Source organism: Gadus macrocephalus, chromosome 19, assembly GCF_031168955.1.
Source record: "Gadus macrocephalus chromosome 19, ASM3116895v1".
Taxonomy (NCBI): domain Eukaryota; kingdom Metazoa; phylum Chordata; class Actinopteri; order Gadiformes; family Gadidae; genus Gadus; species Gadus macrocephalus.
The window spans coordinates 5,111,249-5,134,823 of record NC_082400.1 but is presented as its reverse complement, the minus strand read 5'-3'; the positions used below and the strand labels follow the sequence as shown (position 1 = coordinate 5,134,823).

The window sequence follows — 23,575 nt, the reverse complement described above, 5'->3', positions numbered from 1 at the left end:
TGATGTACTCCTGCTCCTCTGAGTGAACGGCACATATGTTTTGAATTAGCAAATACTGAAGTGAAAAAGAAACGAGATAAGAAACAAAAGATAAGTGTTAGAAAACCTTTAATCAATTTGGAGCGGGCAAAACACTCGACCTTCCTGTCACACTCACAGATGAACCTCTCACACTTGTTGTTTCTTGCTGTTGACCACAGAAAGAAAGAGAGAAGGGTGAGTGAGTGAGAGAAAGAATAATAACAAACTAATAATATGTGTGCGCGTGTGCGTGTACTGACCGCTGCAGGTGACCTCATGGTTTTTACAGTCGTAGAAGTAGTGTTCGGTGGGTTGTCGAAGATGGGCCAGCATTCATCGTGCTGCGTGGAGTTACTGTAGCACTGGTCATGGACCTGGCAGCACCTACACACCAACACAGCACGAGTCCCAACAGCATCCTAACGAGGGGGAATGTTACGCTGAATGTATGCAACATTTACATTGGATCGAAACGTTACACGAAATGTAGGTGACGCCAACTTTTTGGTAAATTTTCCATTAATGTTACAGTAAATGTAAGTTACATTTACATTAAGTTAAAATATTTGACTAAATGTAGGTTCAAATGAGGGAGTAGTTATAATACACTAAATCGTAGTGATATTGAGTGGAACGGTTACATTAAATTCATATTTACTGTATAATACTAAACTGTAAAACTAAATAGGACACATTTTCATTTCGAGGAAATGGTACTCTAAAAGTAAATTTACATTTACGGGAATTTCCCTAAGATTGTTCTATGCCCTCAGTCATTCTGATTCTTTAAACCAATTTCCTTTCACTTTCTTCACACAGCAAGCTCTTTGAATTGCTGCTTTGCAGGAAAAGCAATCTATAAATAAAGTTTGAACTGATGTAGTCTTCATCATTCTCATCATCCTTTTATTATTAGACTCAAGGTCCATTTAAAAACGTACAATACAAGAAATAGACAAGAAGTGATTGATCCAGAGCATCTTTTCAACCAATTCATGTTTATAAGTTGTTAAACCTGATTCTGAGTATAGAATTGTCTGCAACTTATTCACTATACTATAACACAACACAAGGCTGGTTAAAGGGAATCTGTTATGAGGTGCGAGGTGTACAACATGTAGGACACATGAGCACACAGCAAGCTGCAGTCCTAACTGCAGCCTCCTCACTGAGCCCTATCTGAATTTGACCGGCGTCAACTCTTTAACATACTTTTATCTACTGTGATTGATTAAGATAGATGGGGAGAGAGGGGAGCCATCACACTCTTAACGTACCAGAGAGGGGAGGCATCACGATACACTTTGAGGGTCTGGCTGTGCAAACAGACTCTTTGGGAGTCTCGATTTAATAATATAATTTGATCGCGGTGTCTTTGAAGTTGTATGTGTTGAAACGGCACTAATCGCTTGAGTCAATAACACGCTACGGCCTTTCATTGATTCCAATTTCTTACAAGCAAACTGGATCCTTTATGTGGTTTACGTCCTTCAACAGAATACCCAAACGGTAGAACTTCTGAAGGTATTTATGTGTCTCGCTTCAACAGAAATACAACACAGACAGTCAGAGAGACAAAGAGACAGAGACTAAGCGTGAGAGAGAAAGAGAAAGAGACAGCGTGAGAGACAGAGAGTGACAGAAACAGAGATTGAGAGAGAGACAGAGAGTAAGAATGAGAGTGTGAGAGCGAGTTTCTTTTGGAGGAGGGTGTGTTGATGCCGTGGGAACATGGCTAGATGCCATTCAATTAGGTACTCCTGCTCCTGTGAGTGAGCAGCACTTACGTTTTGAATGAACAAATACCGAAATTAAAATGAAAAGAGAAAGAAAGCTTTAATACCAGCCACACATTCATAGTTTTTGGTATGAATCAAATTTAACAATACTCCTTTACTCAAATTTTAACTTAACTGACTTTGGATGTAGCATCCTACAGCACAAATATAAACCCATAATACACATTTAATTAATTCACAGTTTTTTCCGACATGGTGTTTTATTTACAGCTAGCTTCGACACAGCGTGCCAAGCAGCAGGCTGTATAGGGTTGATGGTGTAGCCGGCCTTCAGAAAGCAGGGGCCTTTATTTACAATGTTTCCCAGGCAGGTGCTCGTGCTCTGGGTTCCATGTGGAGCGGGCAAAACACTCTGCGGCCTTCCTGTCACACTCACAGATGAACCTCTCACACCTGTCGTTTCTTGCTGTTGACCACAGAAAGAAAGAGAGAAGGGTGAGTGAGTGAGAGAAAGAATAATAACAAACTAATAACATGCGTGCGCGTGTGCGTGTACTGACCGCTGCAGGTGACCTCATGGTTTTTACAGTCGTAGAAGTAGTGTTCAGTGTAAGGGTTGTCGAAGATGGGCCAGCATCCATCGTGCTGCATGGAGTTACTGTAGCACTGGTCATGGACCTGGCAGCACCTACACACCAACACAGCACGAGTATCCTTATGCGTAACATGGAGGCGGAATTATACACAAAATGTATGCAACATTTACATTTGATGGAAATGTTACACAAAATGTAGGCGATGCTAATTTTTTGGCAAATGTAAGTTACATTTACAGTAGTAGTTGTAATACAATGAATCCTAGCGACATTGATTGGAAATGTTACATCACATTTAAGTTAAATACACATTAGTGTGTAACACTTAACTGTAACACTAAGTCCCAATTTCATTTAGAGGAAATGCTACTCTGGAATATCCCTCTGATTGTTCTATGACCTCATTCAGATTCTTTAAACCAATTTCCTCTCACTTCCTTCCCACGCTAAGCTCTTTTGATTACTGCCTTGCAGGAAAGCAATCTATAAATAAAGTTTGATCTGATGTAGTGATTTATCCAGAGCATCTTCACAACCACTTGATGTTTACGAGTTGTAAAACCTAGATTCTGAGCATAGAATTGTCTGCAGTTTATTCACTACATCTCATCACACAAACACACACACACAACACAAGGCTGGTTAAAGGGAACCTGTGGTTATGAGGTGCACATCATTAAGGACATACGAGTACATCGTAGCATATAGCCATAACTGCAGCATCCTCACAGTCCTATCGACATCTGTAACCGACTATTTTATCTACTGGGATTTATTTAGATAGATGAGTCATGAGGAGAGAGGTAGGGGATAGGCTTTTTTTTTTTTTAAGTAGACGATGGGGATTTCACCGACCTCCTTATGGCGAGGAGTCGTACGATGTCATGGACATCCCAAGTTAATGTTAACGTGTTTGGTTGGAATAAATCGATGATGATATTTTGTGGGCATACGTGTGTGCGTGTGTGTGTGCGTGTCTTTCAGTTCATTAATGTGTCTATCAGTGCATTTGTGCATGCGTGTGCGTTTGCGCTTCGGCGTGTCCATGTGTGTGTGTGTGTGTGTGTGTGTGTGTGTGTGTCTGACCTGTCCAAGTCATCTACTGGGGCCCCGGAACCCCCCAGGCCGCAGTAGCAGCCGTAGTCAGTGTAGTCCATCATCGGCCAGCTGTCAGGCATCACACACATTATCATGGCCCGGAACTGGTGAAGAGATCTCAGGTCAGAGCCACGGGCTGCAGACACACACATAAAGATATACATGATACACACACACACACACACACACACACACACACACACACACACACACACACACACACATACATAACGATTTACATGATAGATACACACACACATAAAGATATGCATGATACACACACACACACATAACGATTTACATGATAGATCCACACACACATAAAGATATACATGATACACACACACACACACACACACACATAACGATTGACATGATAGATACACACACACATAAAGATATACATGATACACACACACACACACATACCGATTTACATGACAGATACACACACACACATAGAGATATACGTGATAGATACACACAAAGATTTAATAATAGATTGTCACTCTCTCACACACACACACAAAGATATACATGATCGATACACACATAAAGATATAAATCATATAAAGATAGACATTAACTAATAGACACATAAACACACAGATATACATTAATCATACATTTATACACACAGATCCATGCACACACACACACACACACACACACACACACACACACACACACACACACACACACACACACACACACACAGGCAGGCCTAAATATAAATATATACAAACACAGCGACACACTCTAACAGCTAAACACACACCTCTGATATGCGTTTGTCGGTTGTATAAACAAGCCGATTGTATGCACACGCCTTCACTTGTGTGAACAGTCACATATGTAGAGCTGGGAGACAAAAGGTTTCTGGGTGAAAGCACGGCTGGTTGATGAGTCAAGTGAGGAACAGCCCTCGTCAGCGATGACCAACAGCCACTTGAACTTTTTGTGTTTATTTTACAGCAACACTTTGAAGTGGAATGCTGAAGGGTAACATTTCAGTTTGATGTCTATCATACTACAAAGACATTAGTCTGACTTACACTTAAAGACTTGGGGGTGATTACCAATCATCCCGCTCTACCTCTACCTGAACTACTGCCGCCCTGATCTCACCCATCCACATAAATAAACCCAGGTTACTATAATAGAAGAAGCACGCCACCGGACCTGACTCACCGTAGGACAGGCCCGCCACCACCAGGACCAACAGCTGAGGGAGCTTCATGCTGGGCGAGAGAGGGAGAGCGACGGAGAGAGAGGGGAGGGCCGGAGAGATACCCAGGGACCCCGTCCCATGCCTTTATAGCCTGCGGAGAGACCTTGAAATCTCCACGGTAAACATGCGATGATTGGGAGAGTAGCATATGTGCACGTGGGAGGGGGGATTGGGAGAGCAGGGGGGGGGGCGAATGGAATATATACATAAAACCTACAGTCTGTACACACACAAACTTACAGTTCGTGCTGTACAGATGCAAACACACACACACACACGCCATTAATGCGTCATTGTCAGTCCTATTAAAAAAGTCAGTACATCATTACACGCAATGTACAACTATTGGCACTGGGTTGGTTGACGTACGTAATAGTTAATTGTACTGCATGGTGTGGTATCTGGGTATGTAGGCTGTAGATGGCACACAGCCAGGCCAACTGATTGATGAGGAAACCAAACCATGTACAAGGGTGATTAAGCACTTTCACATGGGAGTACATTTCATATCAAATGCTTCAATACTTGCGAGTGGAATGTTGATATTCTAGAAATATGGTCGCAATTTCACTTGATATGCGTGTGAGGGACTTGAAAAAGCAGTGCTGCCGAGATGCAAGTGAATAATTAACAAAGCTTGGCTGATTTTAAGCGACCCTGTGAGGTTTTGGAGTAGGACGTCCAGTCCAAACAAAGCTTGACACATGCACCGATGTCTGTCAGTGGAATTCACGTAACTGTTTCCAACATGTGTACAAGCACAAGGAAAATCCCACACTCCCAGTGAGTCATGTTGAGAAAATTTCTCAACATGACTCACGTTGCATCTGTGTACGAAGACAAGCACTTTTGACTTTTTACCCTTACCCATTATCCTAGACTACATATTCAAGTGTAGTCTTCAGCCGATATTTCTATCCAAAGTAAGAAGTATCTATCTGGGCTCAAGATAATGGTTTGTGTGCTCATTCTCTGACTAAAGATCCAGGGTTTGATAGCCCGTGTCCAGAGTCTGTAGTCCATCTGAGATCAAGATGCCCTCAAACCCTGACCTGCTTCTGACCGACATGCATCTGAATTCAGCGGAAGTTGGACAGAAGTGTCTGCTGAATGCCATACGTCAACCACGTACACATCTCCTCAACTAGTCTAAAACTAGTAAAACCAAAATGCACATGGAAATGTAGCGGGATGGATGAAGCCTCCCGTCGCCACGATGCGTAATACTTGAGTTTGGCCTACATTACTCTGTGGGGCAGTGATTTGAAAGACTCACTGCGTACCTATGCCTTCAGGTGTATACACAGAGGTATAATTGGCCTGTACTTAAGTTTCCAAACAAAGAGCAATTGGCTACTTTAATCGACATTGTTACGCACCACAAAGGAGACGACACACTGCTACTAGGTGGCTTCAGCTTGTCCCCTGCGGTCAACGACGCAGGGTGGGGCCTTTTGAAATCCGGTTTATTGTAAAGACTGCAGACAATGATACATGACAATGGAGCTCAATTTTGACATTCAGGAGATGGCTGGTTTAACCTGTGTACACTGATTACTCAATGCGCACCAGGTGTGCAGCCTCACCCAGCCCCAGAGACCGATCACACTCACGCTTAAAGCAGCCATTATACAACAGCTACATGAGACTGTGTTCAGCTACATTAAGATTTACATTTAGGGCATTTAGCACACTTACAATGAGTACATTTGTCAGAAGAAGGAGAAACAACATATTGCTGTCGGTACAGTAAAGGTATTCATAGAAGCAAGTGCCAAGCACTAACAATCGCTAGGTTAACCCATGCCCGTATACAACAAAGATAGCTAGGATAAGATGCTACACAACTAAGTACTATAACTAAGTGTGACATACATGAACTCTGACCAAGTGAGTTCCACTAGTGGCCATATTCGTTAGTTGGGCGGAGGAACCTTCTGGAATCGTTGGGGAAACCGTGACAACTCGATGCATAATTTTAGTTCTGATTTCCATTTCCCCACCCAGCTCACATTTAGAAGGCATTCTCACTCCCAGTTACAAAAGGTTTCCCCAACCATAGTACAGGGTTTGCCCAGCCTGGCCTCCAGGGGAACAAGGTGTACAGTGAGTCATGTGACAGACCTGTGTCCTTAACTCCTCGGCTGTATTACTATTCAACGGACGACATGAGCGCTGGGATCCGAACAAGAGAGACTACCTGAACCAAATTCACACAGACGTGCTAAAACACGACAAATATTCTGTTGGCTAGCTTCCAGTCTCTTCGGAGAACACAGAGAGGCACGCATGCCACGGCTGTTTACTACAGGATTTCGCGGTCTTGAGAGCAGCAGGGTCCACTTGTCTGCACCGGTTCCCCTGGTGTGGTTCAGTGACGTACGAGAGAAACATGAGAATGCGTGAAAGCTCTGATCTATTTTTTTTATGGATCTTCAATTTCAAGTTTTAAAGGCACCCAGTGCAACTTTCGAGGCTTAAAAATAAACATTCAATTTCTAGTCTTTTTTACACGTAGTAAGTTTCAATAACTCCATACCATTACATACCGACATTTAAGCAGCAAAGATGAGACGTTGTTGTGTGGTGAGAACTGATACAAAATCGATAACAACAACAATGCCGCCATTTTCTTTATTTTTTGTAACCTACAATAAATAAAGCAGGCTTCCAGTCAATGGAAAAATGGCTTCTCCCCACCGGCGATTGTTGTTGTTTACGATTTTCTATCAGTTCTCACCACACAACGACGTCTCATCTTTGCTCCTTGAATGTCGATATGTAATGGTATGGAGTTATTGAAACTTACTGCGTGTAAAAAAGACTAGAAATTGAATGTTTATTTTTCATTGAATGTTTACATAAAGTTGCACTGGGTGCCTTTAAGGGTCCGATTTATGGATGTGTGTTTGCATGCCGTCAGATATCAACATGTGCACAATGTCTGTGTGACCCATGTACCCATGTATACACACACAAGGTCTGGTATTGCTCGGGCTTACTCAATATAAACAGCACAGCCAATATAAAACCAGGGCCTTTTGTGATGTTTCTATCAGCTACGCACTTATCATACTAGTTGTGTTCATCTTATCCTAGCTATCGTTGTTGTATATGGGGAACGGGTTAACCTAGTGATTGATAGTCCTTGGCACTTATTGGTTCTGTGAACGTCCTTACTGTACTGACAGCGATATATTGTTTCCCAGGTAGTCCCACCTTCAACTGTTTCAATCACCAGTAAAAACGGTACACGACAAGGCTTTTCATTCATACCGCTCCTGACCAGGAGAGGGCATCAGTGAGAAGGGTTTGATAAAGAATGGCCTTTCTTTTCCCCTAGATCAGTGGTTCCCAATCTTGACCTGAGGTGTGCAAGTAAATTGTCATGAAGACCTTTCGTGGACCACCACGTATGTAAACAGTAAATACACATGCAGTGGCTGAGAAAAGAGTGCCAGCACCCTATTGGTACACAATTATTACTGCAAGAAGAAGTACGAAACATTGAAAAGAAAACTACCAATGTTGCTTATGGTCCCAGTGTGTTTATTTAGCCAACACAAATGAACACAACAACAATAGAATCCCACGTATCCTGTATCCTGTTACCACAGGACGAAAAACACAGGCTGTGACTAAAGTCAGCAAATCAATGGAAAACATCTAGAATGCAGGAATTGACATCGTTAAATTAACGCTGACTTAAGAGTGACAAATAACGGATCTGGATCAAGCTGATACAATGTACTTTTTAAGTGATTTACTGTTTTCTTTGTACCAATATAAGAGCGCGTGTGTTTGTGTTTTTGGATAAGCGAGGAGGAATTTTAGGGATGTATCTATCTAATATGGGATACATTTTCACAGTTAGCATTTTGATTGATTGCTACTTTGTAGCAACCTTCTCTCGACCAAACCTTTTGTGCTGATATGCATTTTTCATAATAAAAGTCTCCAAGGACTTCTCCTTCCCACAGTCAAGAGAGATCAGTTTTCTCCTCTAAAACTAGGACACAGAAAAAGAAAGATTTTTTTGTTCAATTCCCTGTTAATATTTTATTAGTGTAGTAAAAATCTAAATATTTGGAAACAAGGAAAAGAAACAAATGGTTCTTTAGTAAATATTGAATTAAACACTAATCTAGATTTATTTAGTCAAGATAGACGACATTGGGACCAACCTCGAAAATCACGAAATCGACATTGAAATAAATAAAACATTTTAACAAAACCAATTTCTTTATGTTAAATTCAAGACATGAATCAATCCTTATCAGATATTCAGTTTCAAACCAAAAACACAGCATAACGTTGATGATGGACACATGTTAAATACCATAACATTAAAGCAAAACTTGTGTTATTACTGTTACATCCAAAACTTGGATAAGGTAAGGTTGTGTACGGCTAAAGATCAATGCATATTTAATCCAGACTTCCAGTGAAACATATGCAGAATTCAAACAGTAAGAGACATTAAAACACTTTTTCTGTATGATTATTTTCAGTCAGGACTGTCCGTGAGACTTCAGTGCAAACACTACCTTGCGCAATTTGGCCAATACAACCTTCTTCATCTCTAAACGTCAGTCGTTCATACTTTGATTGAAATGCACACGCACACGCACACACACACACACACACACACACACACACACACACACAACAAACGGACAGTAAAATGACAGCTCGATTCTCTAACATCTCTGTGACAGCTCCAGTCTGTCACACACTGTGATATGCTGGTCCAAGGGCCCCAGAATTGCCCCTGATGGAGCCTGGTTACTTATTTTGTGACATCACTAGTAGGAGTGTCCACTCAGGTGTATGATTGCCATATACACCTCTGCCTAGGGCTGGCGTTGATACAGTCCAATCAGCTCCTTCCAGCCAGACGGTTGGAACACAGCAACATCGTGATTTCACAAAAGGAGAGATTGTGAAATGGCTCATCAACAGGATAAAGGCTAGAGAATAGTTCCCCTCTAAAAAAACCCCAACATATTTTATGGATTTTTGTCAAAATCGTGAATGCGCACTGGTTTCAACACAGCACACGATGCATTTGCCTTCTTCCTCCGTGTCATCTATTTTCATATAATCATGCGTGAATTACGATCAGTTGGCTCCTGGATGTCAAGGGCCCCTGAACACCAACCAGGAAACACACAGGAAGAGTAGCTCTCTCCTTTATCGACTACTTTCAAGGACTACTGCCGCCCAAAAGGGCCCCTTCCTCAACCACACAGGAAATAAATAGGCCAAGAAATATGATAGCCAAAAAAAGGTAGGGTAAATATTTAGTTCAAACACCTACAGCTACAACAGATAGTCGTTAAGGATAATCATATGTTGTGTAATGGGTTCATATTGAATAAGTGCCAGGTGATTTAGGGAAATGCACTCTTCAACCCGTACCAAGAGAATAAGCGAGCGGAATTTCTCCTTCAGTCAGGACTTGTCTGAGGACTGCATTAGCGTCTGTGCCAACACGGAACAAGAGTAGTGAAAAACACATTTGATATGAGGCGGTAGATTAAAACACAGAAAGTATCGAGGACAGCTATTCAAGCGTTCACTAATTGGGACTGCTTCGAGTCAATGCAAACTCAGTCTGCATGCAGCATAACGTCGATAGCAGTGCAACTGCTCATCGCACTAGCTTAGACCACTTCCTTCGTCGTGTTGAGAGGAAACCGACGATGTTTGTAGTAGCGCGACGGTTTGCTCCGCGTGTCTTATTCACCATCGCAGAGATGGAAACCCATGGTGACAGCTGTGACATTGCTTTCCTAACATTGTTGTTTTGATATTGTTTCATCTGTCTGAACTCCTCACTCCTCTGGGTACCTCATCAAGGTTTGTCTCCTGGGATTTTTCGGTTCCTTGCACTTTATTAGGCTACGGTTTGTCCTCCGATGTGGACCGAAGATGCCCTCTGAGACAGTGTTTGTGAGAAAGGTGTTTGATACATAACACTTCACTTTGTGGCGTGATATGTTTGTATGACCTTTTTGAAAAAAAATAACAAAAAGATATACATATAAACACAGTGCAGTGCAACAAAATACATTCTCAAAATACGTCATGGATAGAGAATACAAAATTTTATCAATGTCAGTCTCCATGAGAAGAAATTTCATTAAAAGGAATTAACTTCTCTCTGTCTTCACAGCCTGTATGGAGAATTACATCCTCATTAAGGTCCAGCCAAGTCCAGACATCGTCCTCCTACCACATTTCACACGCACATACGTCAGTTCAGTCCTGACAGCCGCACTCCGGCCTCATCACCTCAGCGGGTCTACCAGCTTAAAGAACAATGGATATACAGCAAGGCAAAAAGAAAAGAGGGGCAGCGATTGTGTGTCAGCGACTAAGTACAGCTCATCTGCAATCGAAAACGTCATAAACTGACCTGAATTAACGATTAACAGAGACAGAGTGGAGGGTAAAAGAATACCTTCCCGTAAAAAAAACTTGCTTGGATCATTTTTATGACTTCCTCCTGTCCAGAGGTCGATAAATAAAATAATATATTGCTTGATTCAACGGTTGAATCTTCAATCTAAAGTTGTGTGAATTCAATCGTTTCCTTGGCGAGGCGTGGGTTACCTCAGTATGACCTGCCACAACATCAGAGAGGGAAGGACTTGAACCAACCTCCGCTTCAGTGCTCAAACAAAACAAATAGACTTTGAATCCATAGCCAACCTTCCCATATTTGGATTGCATGTACGCTCCCTCTGGGCTGTATACAGAGTAATTAATGGGTTCACAGGCTGGAGCGTGTGCAGGAGGAGAACAACAGGAGGTGAGGAGGTGAAACCAAAGCTAGAATGCCTTCTCGTGAAGATCCTGTTCTGTATGGCAACACGGTCTTATACGACGTTATAGGACTCAAGCTGCAACTTAGAACTAAATACAATTAGTTGTAATTTTATTCAGAATAAACTATGCTGGTCAATTAGACGCTGCCCTAGAAAATAACTATATCTCATAAACAAAACTGTTCCCATGGTTTCTTTTGTTTCAGGGTTTTGAAGCTTTGTGATTGGCCAGTGACCTCCTCTCCTTCTACATCGCTCCTCTGAGATGAAGAAGTGGATTGATAAGGAAACTCTGCATTGTATAGACTTAATAGAAATAGGATGCCTTGGGCAAGGATTCAGCGGATCAGAATCTCTGTGGGTCTGCTGCGTGGTGCAGTGTGTTTGTACACGTTTACAGGTGTGTGTCTTCGGTTACCCAGATACAAGTCCCGATTAGTCAGATGGGCTTGTAGAGCAACGTGGTGACATACTTCTTCTTGTAGCGGTGCGTCGCGCTGAGAACCATCACACCATCCTTATGGAGAAATACACACAGTGGAAGATGCTGTAGTCCTTAACACTTGGACATTAGCATAGGGTTAGCTAGCTGTAGTCCTTAACACTTGGACATTAGCCTAGCGTTAGCTAGCTGTAGTCCTTAACACTTGGGGATTAGCCTAGGGTTAGCTAGCTGTAGTACTTAGCACTTGGTCATGAGCATAGGGTTAGTGAGCTGTAGTCCTTAACACTTGGACATTGGCATAGGGTTAGCTAGCTGTAGACCTTTACACTTTGACATATGGGTTAGCGATCTAGTCTTTTAACAGTTTTTTTTTTATATTTTAACTGTAGTCAGTAACAATTCCTGAACACAAACAGAATGAGCTGGAAGCCCATTGTTAAAGAGGAAACAAATAGATTTAAAAGCTAAAATACTCAACAACAAATTAAAAAGAAATGCAACATTATGTGTGTGCAATTCTTTGGTCAGTTTGTGTCCACACTTGTGCTTGTTATGATGGTGCGTCTAGCGTATGTTTAGACTGCAAATTAATATTTCAGGATAAGGGCTTCTCCTTGCTGGGAGGAGGTCATTGTGTCCTTGTGTAAACTTAAGATTGTATATGGTGTCTGATGGAGTTACCTTTATGGAGAGGGCGTAGAGGTGGTTGAGCATCACATGGTTTGGCTCTGGAAGCAATGCAGGGTCACACTGGGGCGACAGGAGAAAACTGTTAAAAACATGACTAATGGGCACCTTCCATTCAAAAAAAGGTCCACTTGTGACATCAGAAGTCGGTCTGTCCTCCCAGAGGTATGACAGACATGATACTTGTGATACTACAAGTGGATTGACATTAAAACAGCTTGTGAGGACTAATAAAGCCTCTTGTGATAGCATGAGTGGGAAGTCACCCGTCACAAGCCCTTACAATCTGTTTCAGACTCAGTCACCTTGTTTAACGTCCATTCAGGGACAGATCATCCACCAGCCTGTCCAGTGGACTGCCTGTACCAACTGGTAGGCTGTCCCCTCATAGCGCTGGGTGGACCTTCCCACTGGTTTTGAAATGGTCAGTGGATTGTTCTGTCGTCTCCCCTGTCCACTCACCGAGATGCCGGTGTCTTTGTTCAGGATGACCTGCAGCAGGTGTGGAGGTAGGATCGGGGGGGATTTAAACTTCTCCTCCTGTTTGGGAGTGTAGGCGTCCTGGTGGTACGGCCCTGGGGGGGAGCTGGAGAGGTCTGGAGAGAGACGCAAAGACCCATGGGAAATGAAGTCTATATGGTGCTGTTAGAAACACCTGGTGCTTGAAGCACTTGAAAACAAATCGGCTCTTCCTATTTGTCCACTAATGCACGTGTGCGCACATAGACACACACAAACACATGCGCGCAAACACACATGCACACATGCATCCACACACACACACGCGCACACACACACAGTTAAACCTTCGTCGTGTTGTAATAAGGAGTGAAGGAGGAGGGTGTTTGGCTAAAGTGCACCTCAACCTCCCTCTCTCTCATTACCCCGACTCCTGAGCTCCAGAGGTACCTGCAGAGCCGTCAGCTTAACCATCTGTAGAGCCCTTACTCCAGCAGGGTTAATGTGTCACAACAGGCCGCCGCCAGACTCCTCTGGGAACATTTGGTTTCAGGGAGGTTACGTTGTGTAACTTTCTGCTCCTCCGGTCTAGGTCTTTCCGAACCCGTTCATGTCTGGATGCTGCCAGTGATCACGTTTACACACGAAATGTTGGCAGATGAGGTAGCTCGACCTGCTAGTGCGCTAACCACGCACCTACGTCGTGCAGCGACCTACGTCAGATTCCCACCTTGCGAGGGTCCTTTGCTACCTGTCATTCCCTCTCTTTTCAGATCCACTTACCTGTCCCTCTTCACTGTCCTGTCCATGAAGGCCCTAATTTCTTAAAACCGACACATTGAAAAAGTTGGCATCCATGTGCAGATTACAGAGATCCATCAGAGAGATACACTTATTATTGAGATTGACATCATTCATTTAAATTTCACGTAGTACGTTATTATTGAGATTGACATCATTCATTTAAATTTCACGTAGTACGTTCTGCTCACATAGCACACAGACATGGTTACATAGTTGAATACAAAGCAAGGTTGCATGAGTTTTGATTGAAATAACTTAGAAAATGGAAATTGCATTTGTGTGCTGTCCATAGAGCATACAAACATGTTTAATAAGTATTTTGTCCTCCAGTGTGCTAATATGCTAATTGAGAGTCAGATCACCATAGGTTAAAGACCCAGTGTGAACCCTTTCACTTTAGCTGTGAGCAGCTAGCACGACCGCTAGCAAGGCCGCTGGCCAGAATGCTAGCGAGTCTAAATGATCTGTTTAGCTTCCTTTCAGATCATCCAAGATGCTTGTGAGCAAAAACTGCAGCAGGTGTGACTTTTTCTTGTGCATTGAGCATGTGTATTAGTAGGTCACAGAACATTCAAATGTGCATTACTTAATCATGTATTATAAAAGAGGGCGTTTAACATTAACGCTCACCATTAACTGAAAACCATAAAATGGTCAACGCATGTCTAGCATTGCTGGATGCAAGGTTGGGAGCTCAGAAATACCCAACCATCAGACCTATTGTATGTTGTACGTCCTTGCACTTAATGTACACACTTATTGTATGTCGTACTTAGTTAAGGAACTTAGTTGTGTAGCATCTTATCCTACCTAACTTTGTTGTATACGGGGAATGGGTTAACCTAGCAATTGTAAGTGCTGGCACTTGGTTCTATGAACATCGTAACTGTACCAACAGCAAAATATTGTTTCACCTTTTCCTGACAAATGTACTTACTGTAAGTCGCTTTGGATAAAAGCTTTGGCTAAATTCCCTAAATATAAATATAAATGTAGATGTAAGACCAAAGTTTATTGCTCTTAACTGATAACAATTTCTGTTAATCTCCAACCTGGGTCAAAGATGAAATAATGTGGCGAACCCAGGCCGTGAGCTAGGCCCGGGGGGCAGCATCTGCGCTAGGTCGGGCTTCAACGCTCAACTCCCTAGGAAAACATTGGCAAGGCCGCGTCCGAAAGCTGCTGATGGGCTCACTGCTTAACGAGAGGTAATCAAGGAGCACTTTAAGCGTGGGTCCCACTGGACTGATGCAAACGGAAATCCTCCGCCCCATTGACTTTGGATGGGGTGTGACCGACCCTTAAGGAAGGAATTAAGTCACGTTTCATACACTTCAGTCAGCAGCATTGTAATCTCAAGCAGAGACTGGAGAGGAAACAATGCGACGGCTCGTTAATCATCATGCAGAAAACGTATACAAAGCTAAAGAAGTGGTCTGCCAAAACACACTTTGTTATAAGTCTTCAACTGAAAGTATCAAGTGGTCAAAAGAAAAGTAGCTTGGTTAACGTGTCACACATCTCATGTTTAGTTTATGAAAAGAGACACTTTCAAAGTTTTATTTTTTATCACTTTTTATCACTTTCAGTGGTTTAATTATTGATCTGTTACTCAACCTTTCTGGGGCTTAGCATACAACAATCCCAAACACTCAAAGCACACCGATTTACAGTTGAAGGGTTGACTATGAAAAACATCACACATGAACTTAAGGGTATCATGCATAAAATGTTCTGCAATAATTCACAGCTTACCAAAAGGGTATCTCATGGATTCAGGTTGACAGATACTGAAAGTATTTAGATGAAGCAATAACTTTTATTAAGTTATTGGCTAAATTAATCTGTAATAAAACAAATCATAAATATTAGCAATTATGTTAGTAACCTAGTGCAGGTTTATGTATTAAAACCCACTCATTGCAGAGCACACCTCGTCCTGCCTCAAGGCACACCACTAGGAACAACTATGCCCTATAATAAATGAGTCACCAATCTGCTCTTTTGTTTCCCATTAACAGTTCGGCAGGCTTTTCTTCACAGCACCACATACATACATACATGCATCAATTATGTAACCTCCATACACACAGAGAAAGACAAGTCAACTCGACTATTTGAAATATGTGATTAATCACAGCCAGTTCTGTGATTAACAGTAATCACTTATAAGCCCTTATTATTAAGATTTCCTGTTCACCAAGCTGGGGCTTTTGTATTTAGTCGCTATTATTGTACGAGTGTCGAGGTGTCCCCTGAGCGAGACGCCTCACCCTAACTGCTAATAACAAGCTGCCTGTCGCCTTGTGTGGCTGACGCCGCCGTCAGTGTGTGAATTTGTGTCTGAATGGTTGAATATTCGGCAATATTGTAAAGCGCTTTGGGGTGGCCACTGGTTGGTAAAGCGCATCATAAAGGCAGTCCATTAACCATTAACCATTGAGCGAGGGCCTCACCTGACATGTCTGAGCATTTCTGGGAGTCCACCATGAGCGCGTCGAACACTTCGAAGTCCGTGTTCTTCACCTGGATCAGGTTGTTGACCGTCCCCAGCGGGTCGGTCACCACCGGCTGGGTTGGAGCAAGAGAACGTCAAAACCAAAACATTATTAACAGCAGCCGCGAACCAACCGCCAACTGACCATCACTAGAGACTATAGTAAAGAAAGACTTTTCATTACGTTTTAGACTATAGTGTCAGTACCATCACTCGAGACTATAGTAAAGGAAGACTTTTCATTACGTTTTAGACTATAGTATCAGTATCATCACTAGAGACTATAGTAAAGGAAGACTTTTCATTACGTTTTAGACTATAGTGTCAGTATCATCACTCGAGACTATAGTAAAGGAAGACTTTTCATTACGTTTTGGAATATAGTATCAGTACCATCACTCGAGACCATAGTAAAGAAAGACTTTTCATTACGTTTTAGACTATAGTGTCAGTATCATCACTAGAGACTATAGTAAAGAAAGACTTTTCATTACGTTTTAGACTATAGTATCAGTACCATCACTAGAGACTATAGTAAAGAAAGACTTTTCATTACGTTTTAGACTATAGTATCAGTACCATCACTAGAGTAAAGAAAGACTTTTCATTACGTTTTAGACTATAGTATCAGTACCATCAGTAGAGATTAGAGTAAAGAACGATTTCTCTTTACGTTTGTCTCTAAGAATGAAATGATATCAAAACTGAAGGAACATTGGGTGAATTGTGATGTTGAATTGTTCAGGATTCTTCTTATATGATTGTCCTGTGAATTTTGAGATTGAAGATACCTCTGTTGACCATAAATGATGGACGGTTGATGGTCGGCGCAGCCCTAGTCCAGAAACACTTGGGACTTGAACGCTGAGTTAGCATGCGACTTCTGTTTGAGTTTTGTTTGTGTATCCGTAGCGGGGGTGTTTGTGTACCTCAGCGGGGTCATGGGTCCACTGGCCGTCCACATAGAACTTATACTGGTGTTCCCCTTCTGGCAGATCCACGATGGCCACAAAGTTGTTTTGACTGGAAAACAGAACAACACAAAAGTGGTTCTGAGGATAAGAAACACTTGGATAAGGAGTTAACGATAAGTCACTTATTTTGATATGGTTGCAAGGCCTCAATATACAAAACCTACACATTCAAAGTACAAAAGTATCTACTACAAGTTTTACTCAAGAAATGCCATGAAGCAATTTTAAATGGATCTTTATTGTTGTGCTGTCGCTTCTCACCTCCTGATCAGGGGGATCTTGTTGGTCCAGTTGTTGAAGGAGCCAGAGAGGAAGACCTCTTTCCCGTCCCCCGTCCAGCGAAACACGGTGGGCCGGTCCACAGTCAGACCTTTATCGTCTGCCTCCAGGTCCTGCTGCCAGGCCAGGTACTCTTCCTTCTCTAGCGGGGCCTGGAGAAGAAATAGGAAGACACTGTATCTAAAAGGTACTCCTCTGCCTCGAGTGGGCCTAGAGAAGACGCAGGAAGACACTGTATATAAGGTAGAGAAGACACATGAAAACACTCTATATAAAGGTAGCGAAAACACATGAAAACACTGTATATAAGGTACTCCTTTTTTTACTGTCTCTAGACGACACAGTATATCAGAGGTTCCTTTGTTTCTAGAAGACGCAGTATATTTCTGGTTGTGCAGTAAAAAAATAAAAATCTGGGATTCATATGGTTATTTTCTGTTTTAAATCAATCCATTATTTTTTTCCCCTTGCTAAGCAATATGTGTTGCCGTTTCGCACAAAGAGTGCTCTGTAAATAAAGTTCGATTTGACTAGGGTTAGGAGGGGTGTAAAAGGTAGGCATGTGATGCCTTTTTAAGATCATCGAGGTCACTATACAAATAAAACCGACGTGACGCAACCCACATTGACTACTTCTTAAGGTAATGCAGAACAAGTGTAAACCTTCAACACTTAGGATTGCAACACAACACAAGTCGTGTTGTTCAGGTATCCGATCCTCAATCGGTCCGCTTACTTTGATGTCTTCCCCGTGAAATATGTCCGCGTCCTCCGGGCTGTCCATCAGAATCTTGGGCCGGTCCCCGTCCTTGGCCCCCCTGCTGTCCCGCCGGTGGGTCTTCTCCCCCCCGTGACCCCCCACGGCTCGGTCGCTGCTCGTGTTCCCCATCCTCCTCCTGTAGGCTCAGGTCACTGCCCAGAGAAAAACCCTTGTCGTTAGTGCGTGGGATACATGCGATCAGTTTCCCATTTAGAACATAATAAATCATCATCAATCATTCATCATTAATCATGATGGGGGCGGGATGTGGCTCAGGAGGTAGAGCAACCAAACTAGCAACCAGGAGGTCGCTAGTTTGAGCCCCGGCTCCTGTCGAAGTGTCCCTGAGCAAGGCACCTCACCCTGACTGCTCCCGACGAACTGCCTGTCGCCTTGCATGGTTGACACCGCCGTCATGTGTGAATGAGTGCATGAATGGGTGAATGTTAGGCAATGTTAGAAAAGCGCTATTTAAATGCAGTCTATTTACCCTTTACCATTGTTAACCCTCAGAGAGATGAGGTTCATTAACTGAGACTTTCTTTAGTGGCCTACACATTATTCTCTGCTCAAGATATATAAATAATACTTATTCCAGGTTGTACCCAATAAAATAAGAAAAAATACCAATACAAAAAAAATCCTTAAAGCAATAACGATATAAAAAATATACATACAAAAAACGTACATCTAACATGACCTATGACCTCGATGGAAAATGTTCTCTTGCACATCAAGACACATTGATTATAAATGTGACAACATCATTGAATCATAATACACCCTAATAATCATATGATCATGATATTAATTGTATTATTATTTTATTATTATTTATTCATTTATTATATTATTTATATTCATTCTGATCAAATGCATACTATTCAATTAAACCATGCAACTCAATGCATTGCCTCTGACATGACCAAAGCCGAACTATAAACCACCAGGCGATGGGTCATCATCCTGTTAAATGTGAAGCATGTTGCATAGATGGAAATGACATCCATGACACTGGACTCAGTAAGACCAGAGCACCATAGATCCCAGGAGACAGACATGGAGGAAAACCAATGGCCAGGAATGTTGTGATCTATGGTTCTTTGGTCCCAGGAAGACCATGAGAACCATAGATCCCAGCAGACAGCCATAGAGGAAGACTGGTGGCTGCAGAATAATAATTCAAATTTACTCAATTAAATATTCTGTACTGTAAATGTTGGCATGCGCTATATGACGGTATGCATTTGTGCCAACAAATTGTCTTCTTACAAATTGTTTTCGAAAATGAAACACCAAATGACAACCTCACCTGAGAATAAGAAATATCGATCCGTGTCGGCGTTAGTTTATCATTTCAGACGCCAGCCGCAAGTACAAAACATTCGTTAAGGGAACTGCGCATGCGCATTCCAGATGCCATCAGCAAATACAAAACATTCTGTATGGCAATGCGCATGCGTGTGATAGTAAACGCATGCGCATTTGATTTGAAAGGCAACAAATATTGGAAATGATGAATCTAGAATTTAGTTGTGATCGTTAATTGTTTTCAGAGCACAACATTTGTTTACCTTATTATTTTTTTATTCTAACCATTATGCCTTAGAAATGACCCAATGTGTGTATTGCATAAGTCTGGTCAAATTGTTGTAGTGAAAAATGGAACATTGGGATGAAATGCAGAGCTACAGAGAAGTTGTATTTTTGTATCTTGCCCACTAGATGGGAGTGTAGTTCATAAACTGCCGTAGAATGTACGAGCAAAAGAGAAAGAGCAGAGACATTGATTGAACTGATGGTAGCAAATTAATATTGTGTTGCCTTTATCATATTTTATAATTAGTACCGTATAGCTATTTAATCTAGTTAATTATTTTAGTTGCCACGTTGAGTAAGATCCATTTAATATAAGGGGTTGAGATATTTGTCTAGTTTAACGAAGGATTGGTTAACCCAAGATCCCTTGCAGAAATGTGCAAGGAGAATGTGTCTGTATAACACCCTGCAAACCTTTCACTGGCTCTCTAAATATTTAATAAAATAGCCTCTAAAATAGTGCACTCAGAAAAGGGTGTGTGTGTGTGTGTGTGTGTGTGTGTGTGTGTGTGTGTGTGTGTGTGTGTGTGTGTGTGTGTGTGTGAGTGTGTGTGTGTGTGTGTGTGTGTGTGTGTGTGTGTGTGTGTGTGTGTGTGTGTGTGTGTGTGTGTGTGTGTGTGTGTGTGTGTGTCGGTGTGTGTCGGTGTGTCGGTGTGTGTGAGAGAGTGTGTAGGCGCCCCGGGGACCAGACAGCTGTCTTTGGCTCTCCTCAGCAGCAGAGACCCTGTGTGTGGGCTCAAGCCAGCACACGGTCTCCGCTGAAGGGTGGGGTGTGTGGGGTTGTGTGTGGAGGTGGCAACAGCAAAATGGATTTGCGAGAACAAAAGACCGGGTGTTGGGTTTGCTTTTCCAGCAAAAAATCTGCCATCGTCTTCCTCACCATTATTCTCTCTCTCTCTCTCTCTCACTCTCTCTCTCTCTCTCTCTCTCTCTCTCTCTCTCTCTCTCTCTCTCTCTCTCTCTCTCTCTCTCTCTCTCTCTCTCTCTCTCTCTCTCCCTCTCCCACTCCCTCCCTCTCCCGCCTTCTTTCTTTATTGAACTGATTAGATTGGTTAAATCTTGTTGCCAAAGATTGTTGCCAAAGACACAAACACACATGTATGTTGTATATAAATAACAATCAGACCATTATTTGTCTGTCTTACTATCTGTCTATCTATCTATGTATATATGTATATATATATACAATATATATATATATATATATATATATATATATATATATATATATATCACTGTCTATATCTGTCTATCCTCCCCACCTGCTGTGACCTTGCCGTGGTGGAGAGGCTTGCGTGCTTCTATGATCCTGAGAGCGATGCTGGAGGGAGCCTACGGCTCCTGGCAGGTTCAATCATACCAGACTGGTCCTGGGTGAGGAGTGAGACAAAAGGCAGCGCCTGGTCCTCCAGGTTGGCGGTTGGGCGTGGGGCTAACAACGCCATCCCGTAAAAAAACAACGATTGTTACAGAAACTAAAATGAGAAATCCTATTGATATCAGGCCCATTGTAGACCCCAGCCACCCAAACTCTTTGGGCGGCAGTATGACCACATCTGATGAAAGCCGAAAGGAAGTCAGGAGTGTGAAAGACGGCCTACTAGGGCCTAAAACCAAGATCTGCAATGAACGTCCGAATGTTTGGGACCACCAAGACAGCACAAGTCCTTAGTGAGATGAAAAGATACCGCCTGGACATCCTGGGGATAAGTGAGAGTCACTGGACCGGCTCCGGTCATCAAGTCCTGCATGATGGGTCTGTCATTCTCCATTCTGGCCACGAGAACACCAACACATGGTGTAGCCATCTTAATCTCCAAGGAGAAGGCCAAAACCTTGCTGGAGTGGGAACCAGTAAGTGAAAGGCTGATCCAAGTACACCTCAACTCAAAGTACTGTAAACTCACCATCTTACAGCGCTATGCACCAACCGACAAGGCTGAGGAGGAGGTCAAAGAAAACTGGAATGAACAACTGCTAATGGCGGTTTCAAAGGTACCCAAATGCGACGTTCTTCTCCTAACTGGTGACATGAATGCCAAAGTGGGAGCCGACAATTCCAACAACGAGAAGGCAAAGGGCAGGCCTGGATGTGGTGAAAGGAACTACAATGGTGAACGCCTTGTTGTTTGTTTTCTGCATGAACAACAACCTGGTCATCGGCGGTACCATCTTCCCCCACAAGAACATCCATAAGCTCACATGGCAGTCACCTGATGGTAGGACAATCAACCAAATTGACCACATCATCATTAATGCTAAATGGCGCAGGTCACTGCAAGATGTTAGAGTTACCGGGGTGCAGATGCCTATAGCGACCATCACCTAATCGCCGCCACCATTAAACTCTAGTTGAAGAAGTCAATCCCAAAAAGCCACCGGCAGAAGAAACTAGACATTGCAAAACTCCAGTGTCCAAAGAAAAGCAAAGAGTTTGTGTTGGAACACAGAAACTGCTTCAGCACGCCAGAGGCTTCCTCTGAAATGGAAGTAGAACCCACCATAAACAGCAAATGGAATACTATCAAGACCATATACTCTGAAACAGCACTAAAGGTCCTGGGCTTCAAACAGAGAGGGGCCAAAGAATGGATATCAGCTAATACTTGGCAGAAAGTTGAAGAGAGGAAGCAGCTGAAGGCAAAGATGCTGAAAACCAAGTCCCAACGACTCCTCGAGAAAACCAAGATGTCCTATAAAAACAAGGACAGAGCGGTGAAGAGGAGTGCTAGAAGAGACAAAAGGGTCTTTGTTGAACACCTGGCAAGTGAAGCCGAGAAAACTGCAGCCTATGGAAAGCTGGGCACAGTGTACAAAATCACAAAGCGACTCTGTGGCAAATGTACAAACCAAACTATGCATGTTTGGGATACATCGGAGAGTGAACAAGCAGCCAGATGAGTTCAAAACCTCTAGGAAGTACTCAACCTCCCTGAGCCAGAGCAACCAGCGAGCATCACAACAACAGAGGATACCCTGGAAATCAACATCAAACCCCCCTGACTCTGCTGAGGTTACAGCTGCCATCCAAACCCTGAAGAGTGGCAAGGCATGTGGCTTAGATGCTATTCATGCTGAGATGCTCAAGGCCGACATTCCAACATCAACACAAGTTCTGACGGACCTATTCCAAAACATTTGGAACAGTGACACCATCCCTGAAGACTGGTCCAAAGGTATTATTGTCAAAGTTCCCGAGAAAGGCAACACTAAGAACGGCGACAACTGCCGTGGATGACCCTTCTATCTGTTCCAAGCAAGGTGTTCTGCAGAGTCTTTCTTAACCGGATGGAGACAGCCATTGGCATCAGGATTAGACAGGAGCAAGCAGGCATCAGGAAGGGAAGAGGATGTATGGACCAGATCTTTGCTCTCAGTAACATCATAGAACAGTGCTTAGAATGGAACACACCCCTCTTCATCAACTTCGTGGACTATAGGAAGGCTTTTGACAGTGTCCACCGAAACAACCTATGAAAGATACTGCTCTCCTCATCAAAGATCATCCCAATCATGAAAACATTCTATGAACATTTTGAGTGTAGTGTCATCA

The 23,575-nt window shown here is 42.6% G+C and overlaps 2 protein-coding genes across 4 annotated transcripts; both read right to left on the bottom strand.

The window, feature by feature from the left end:
• Window positions 1-97: 97 nt before the first annotated feature.
• On the bottom strand, window positions 98-6,200 carry LOC132447564 (phospholipase A2-like). Of its 3 annotated transcripts, none has more exons than XM_060038401.1 (5): window positions 6,065-6,200; window positions 4,637-4,788; window positions 3,443-3,590; window positions 282-405; window positions 98-187 (listed from the first exon to the last, which is right to left on the bottom strand). In XM_060038401.1, the coding sequence occupies exons 2-5, from the start codon at window positions 4,692-4,694 to the stop codon at window positions 113-115; spliced, it is 405 nt and encodes a 134-aa protein (XP_059894384.1). In that variant the 5' UTR covers window positions 4,695-4,788; window positions 6,065-6,200; the 3' UTR covers window positions 98-112. The 3 variants fall into 3 exon arrangements, with proteins under 3 accessions (XP_059894384.1, XP_059894383.1, XP_059894382.1); XM_060038400.1 differs by lacking the exons at window positions 98-187; window positions 282-405 and adding exons at window positions 1,895-2,226; window positions 2,321-2,448 and having other exon boundaries at window positions 4,646-4,788; window positions 6,065-6,189; XM_060038399.1 differs by lacking the exons at window positions 98-187; window positions 282-405; window positions 6,065-6,200 and adding exons at window positions 1,895-2,226; window positions 2,321-2,448 and having other exon boundaries at window positions 4,637-4,777.
• Window positions 6,201-8,217: 2,017 nt separating this feature from the next.
• On the bottom strand, window positions 8,218-19,885 carry prkab1a (protein kinase, AMP-activated, beta 1 non-catalytic subunit, a). Its single transcript, XM_060037986.1, has 8 exons — window positions 19,736-19,885; window positions 18,400-18,575; window positions 17,646-17,815; window positions 17,340-17,433; window positions 16,370-16,484; window positions 13,113-13,246; window positions 12,645-12,713; window positions 8,218-12,035 (listed from the first exon to the last, which is right to left on the bottom strand). The coding sequence occupies exons 2-8, from the start codon at window positions 18,550-18,552 to the stop codon at window positions 11,958-11,960; spliced, it is 813 nt and encodes a 270-aa protein (XP_059893969.1). The 5' UTR covers window positions 18,553-18,575; window positions 19,736-19,885; the 3' UTR covers window positions 8,218-11,957.
• Window positions 19,886-23,575: the final 3,690 nt, after the last annotated feature.

Coding starts and splice junctions, on each gene's coding strand:
- LOC132447564 (XM_060038399.1), bottom strand. CDS start 4,694: ATGAAGCTCCCTCAGCTGTTGGTCCTGGTGGTGGCGGGCCTGTCCTAC. Junction 2,449..3,442: donor CCAGTAGATGACTTGGACAG/GTCAGACACACA, acceptor GTTGGTGTGTAG/GTGCTGCCAGGTCCATGACC. Junction 2,227..2,320: donor CCATGAGGTCACCTGCAGCG/GTCAGTACACGC, acceptor TGTGGTCAACAG/CAAGAAACGACAGGTGTGAG.
- prkab1a (XM_060037986.1), bottom strand. CDS start 18,552: ATGGGGAACACGAGCAGCGACCGAGCCGTGGGGGGTCACGGGGGGGAG. Junction 13,247..16,369: donor GAAATGCTCAGACATGTCAG/GTGAGGCCCTCG, acceptor GTCTCTCTCCAG/ACCTCTCCAGCTCCCCCCCA. Junction 12,036..12,644: donor TCTACGCCCTCTCCATAAAG/GTAACTCCATCA, acceptor TTTCTCCATAAG/GATGGTGTGATGGTTCTCAG.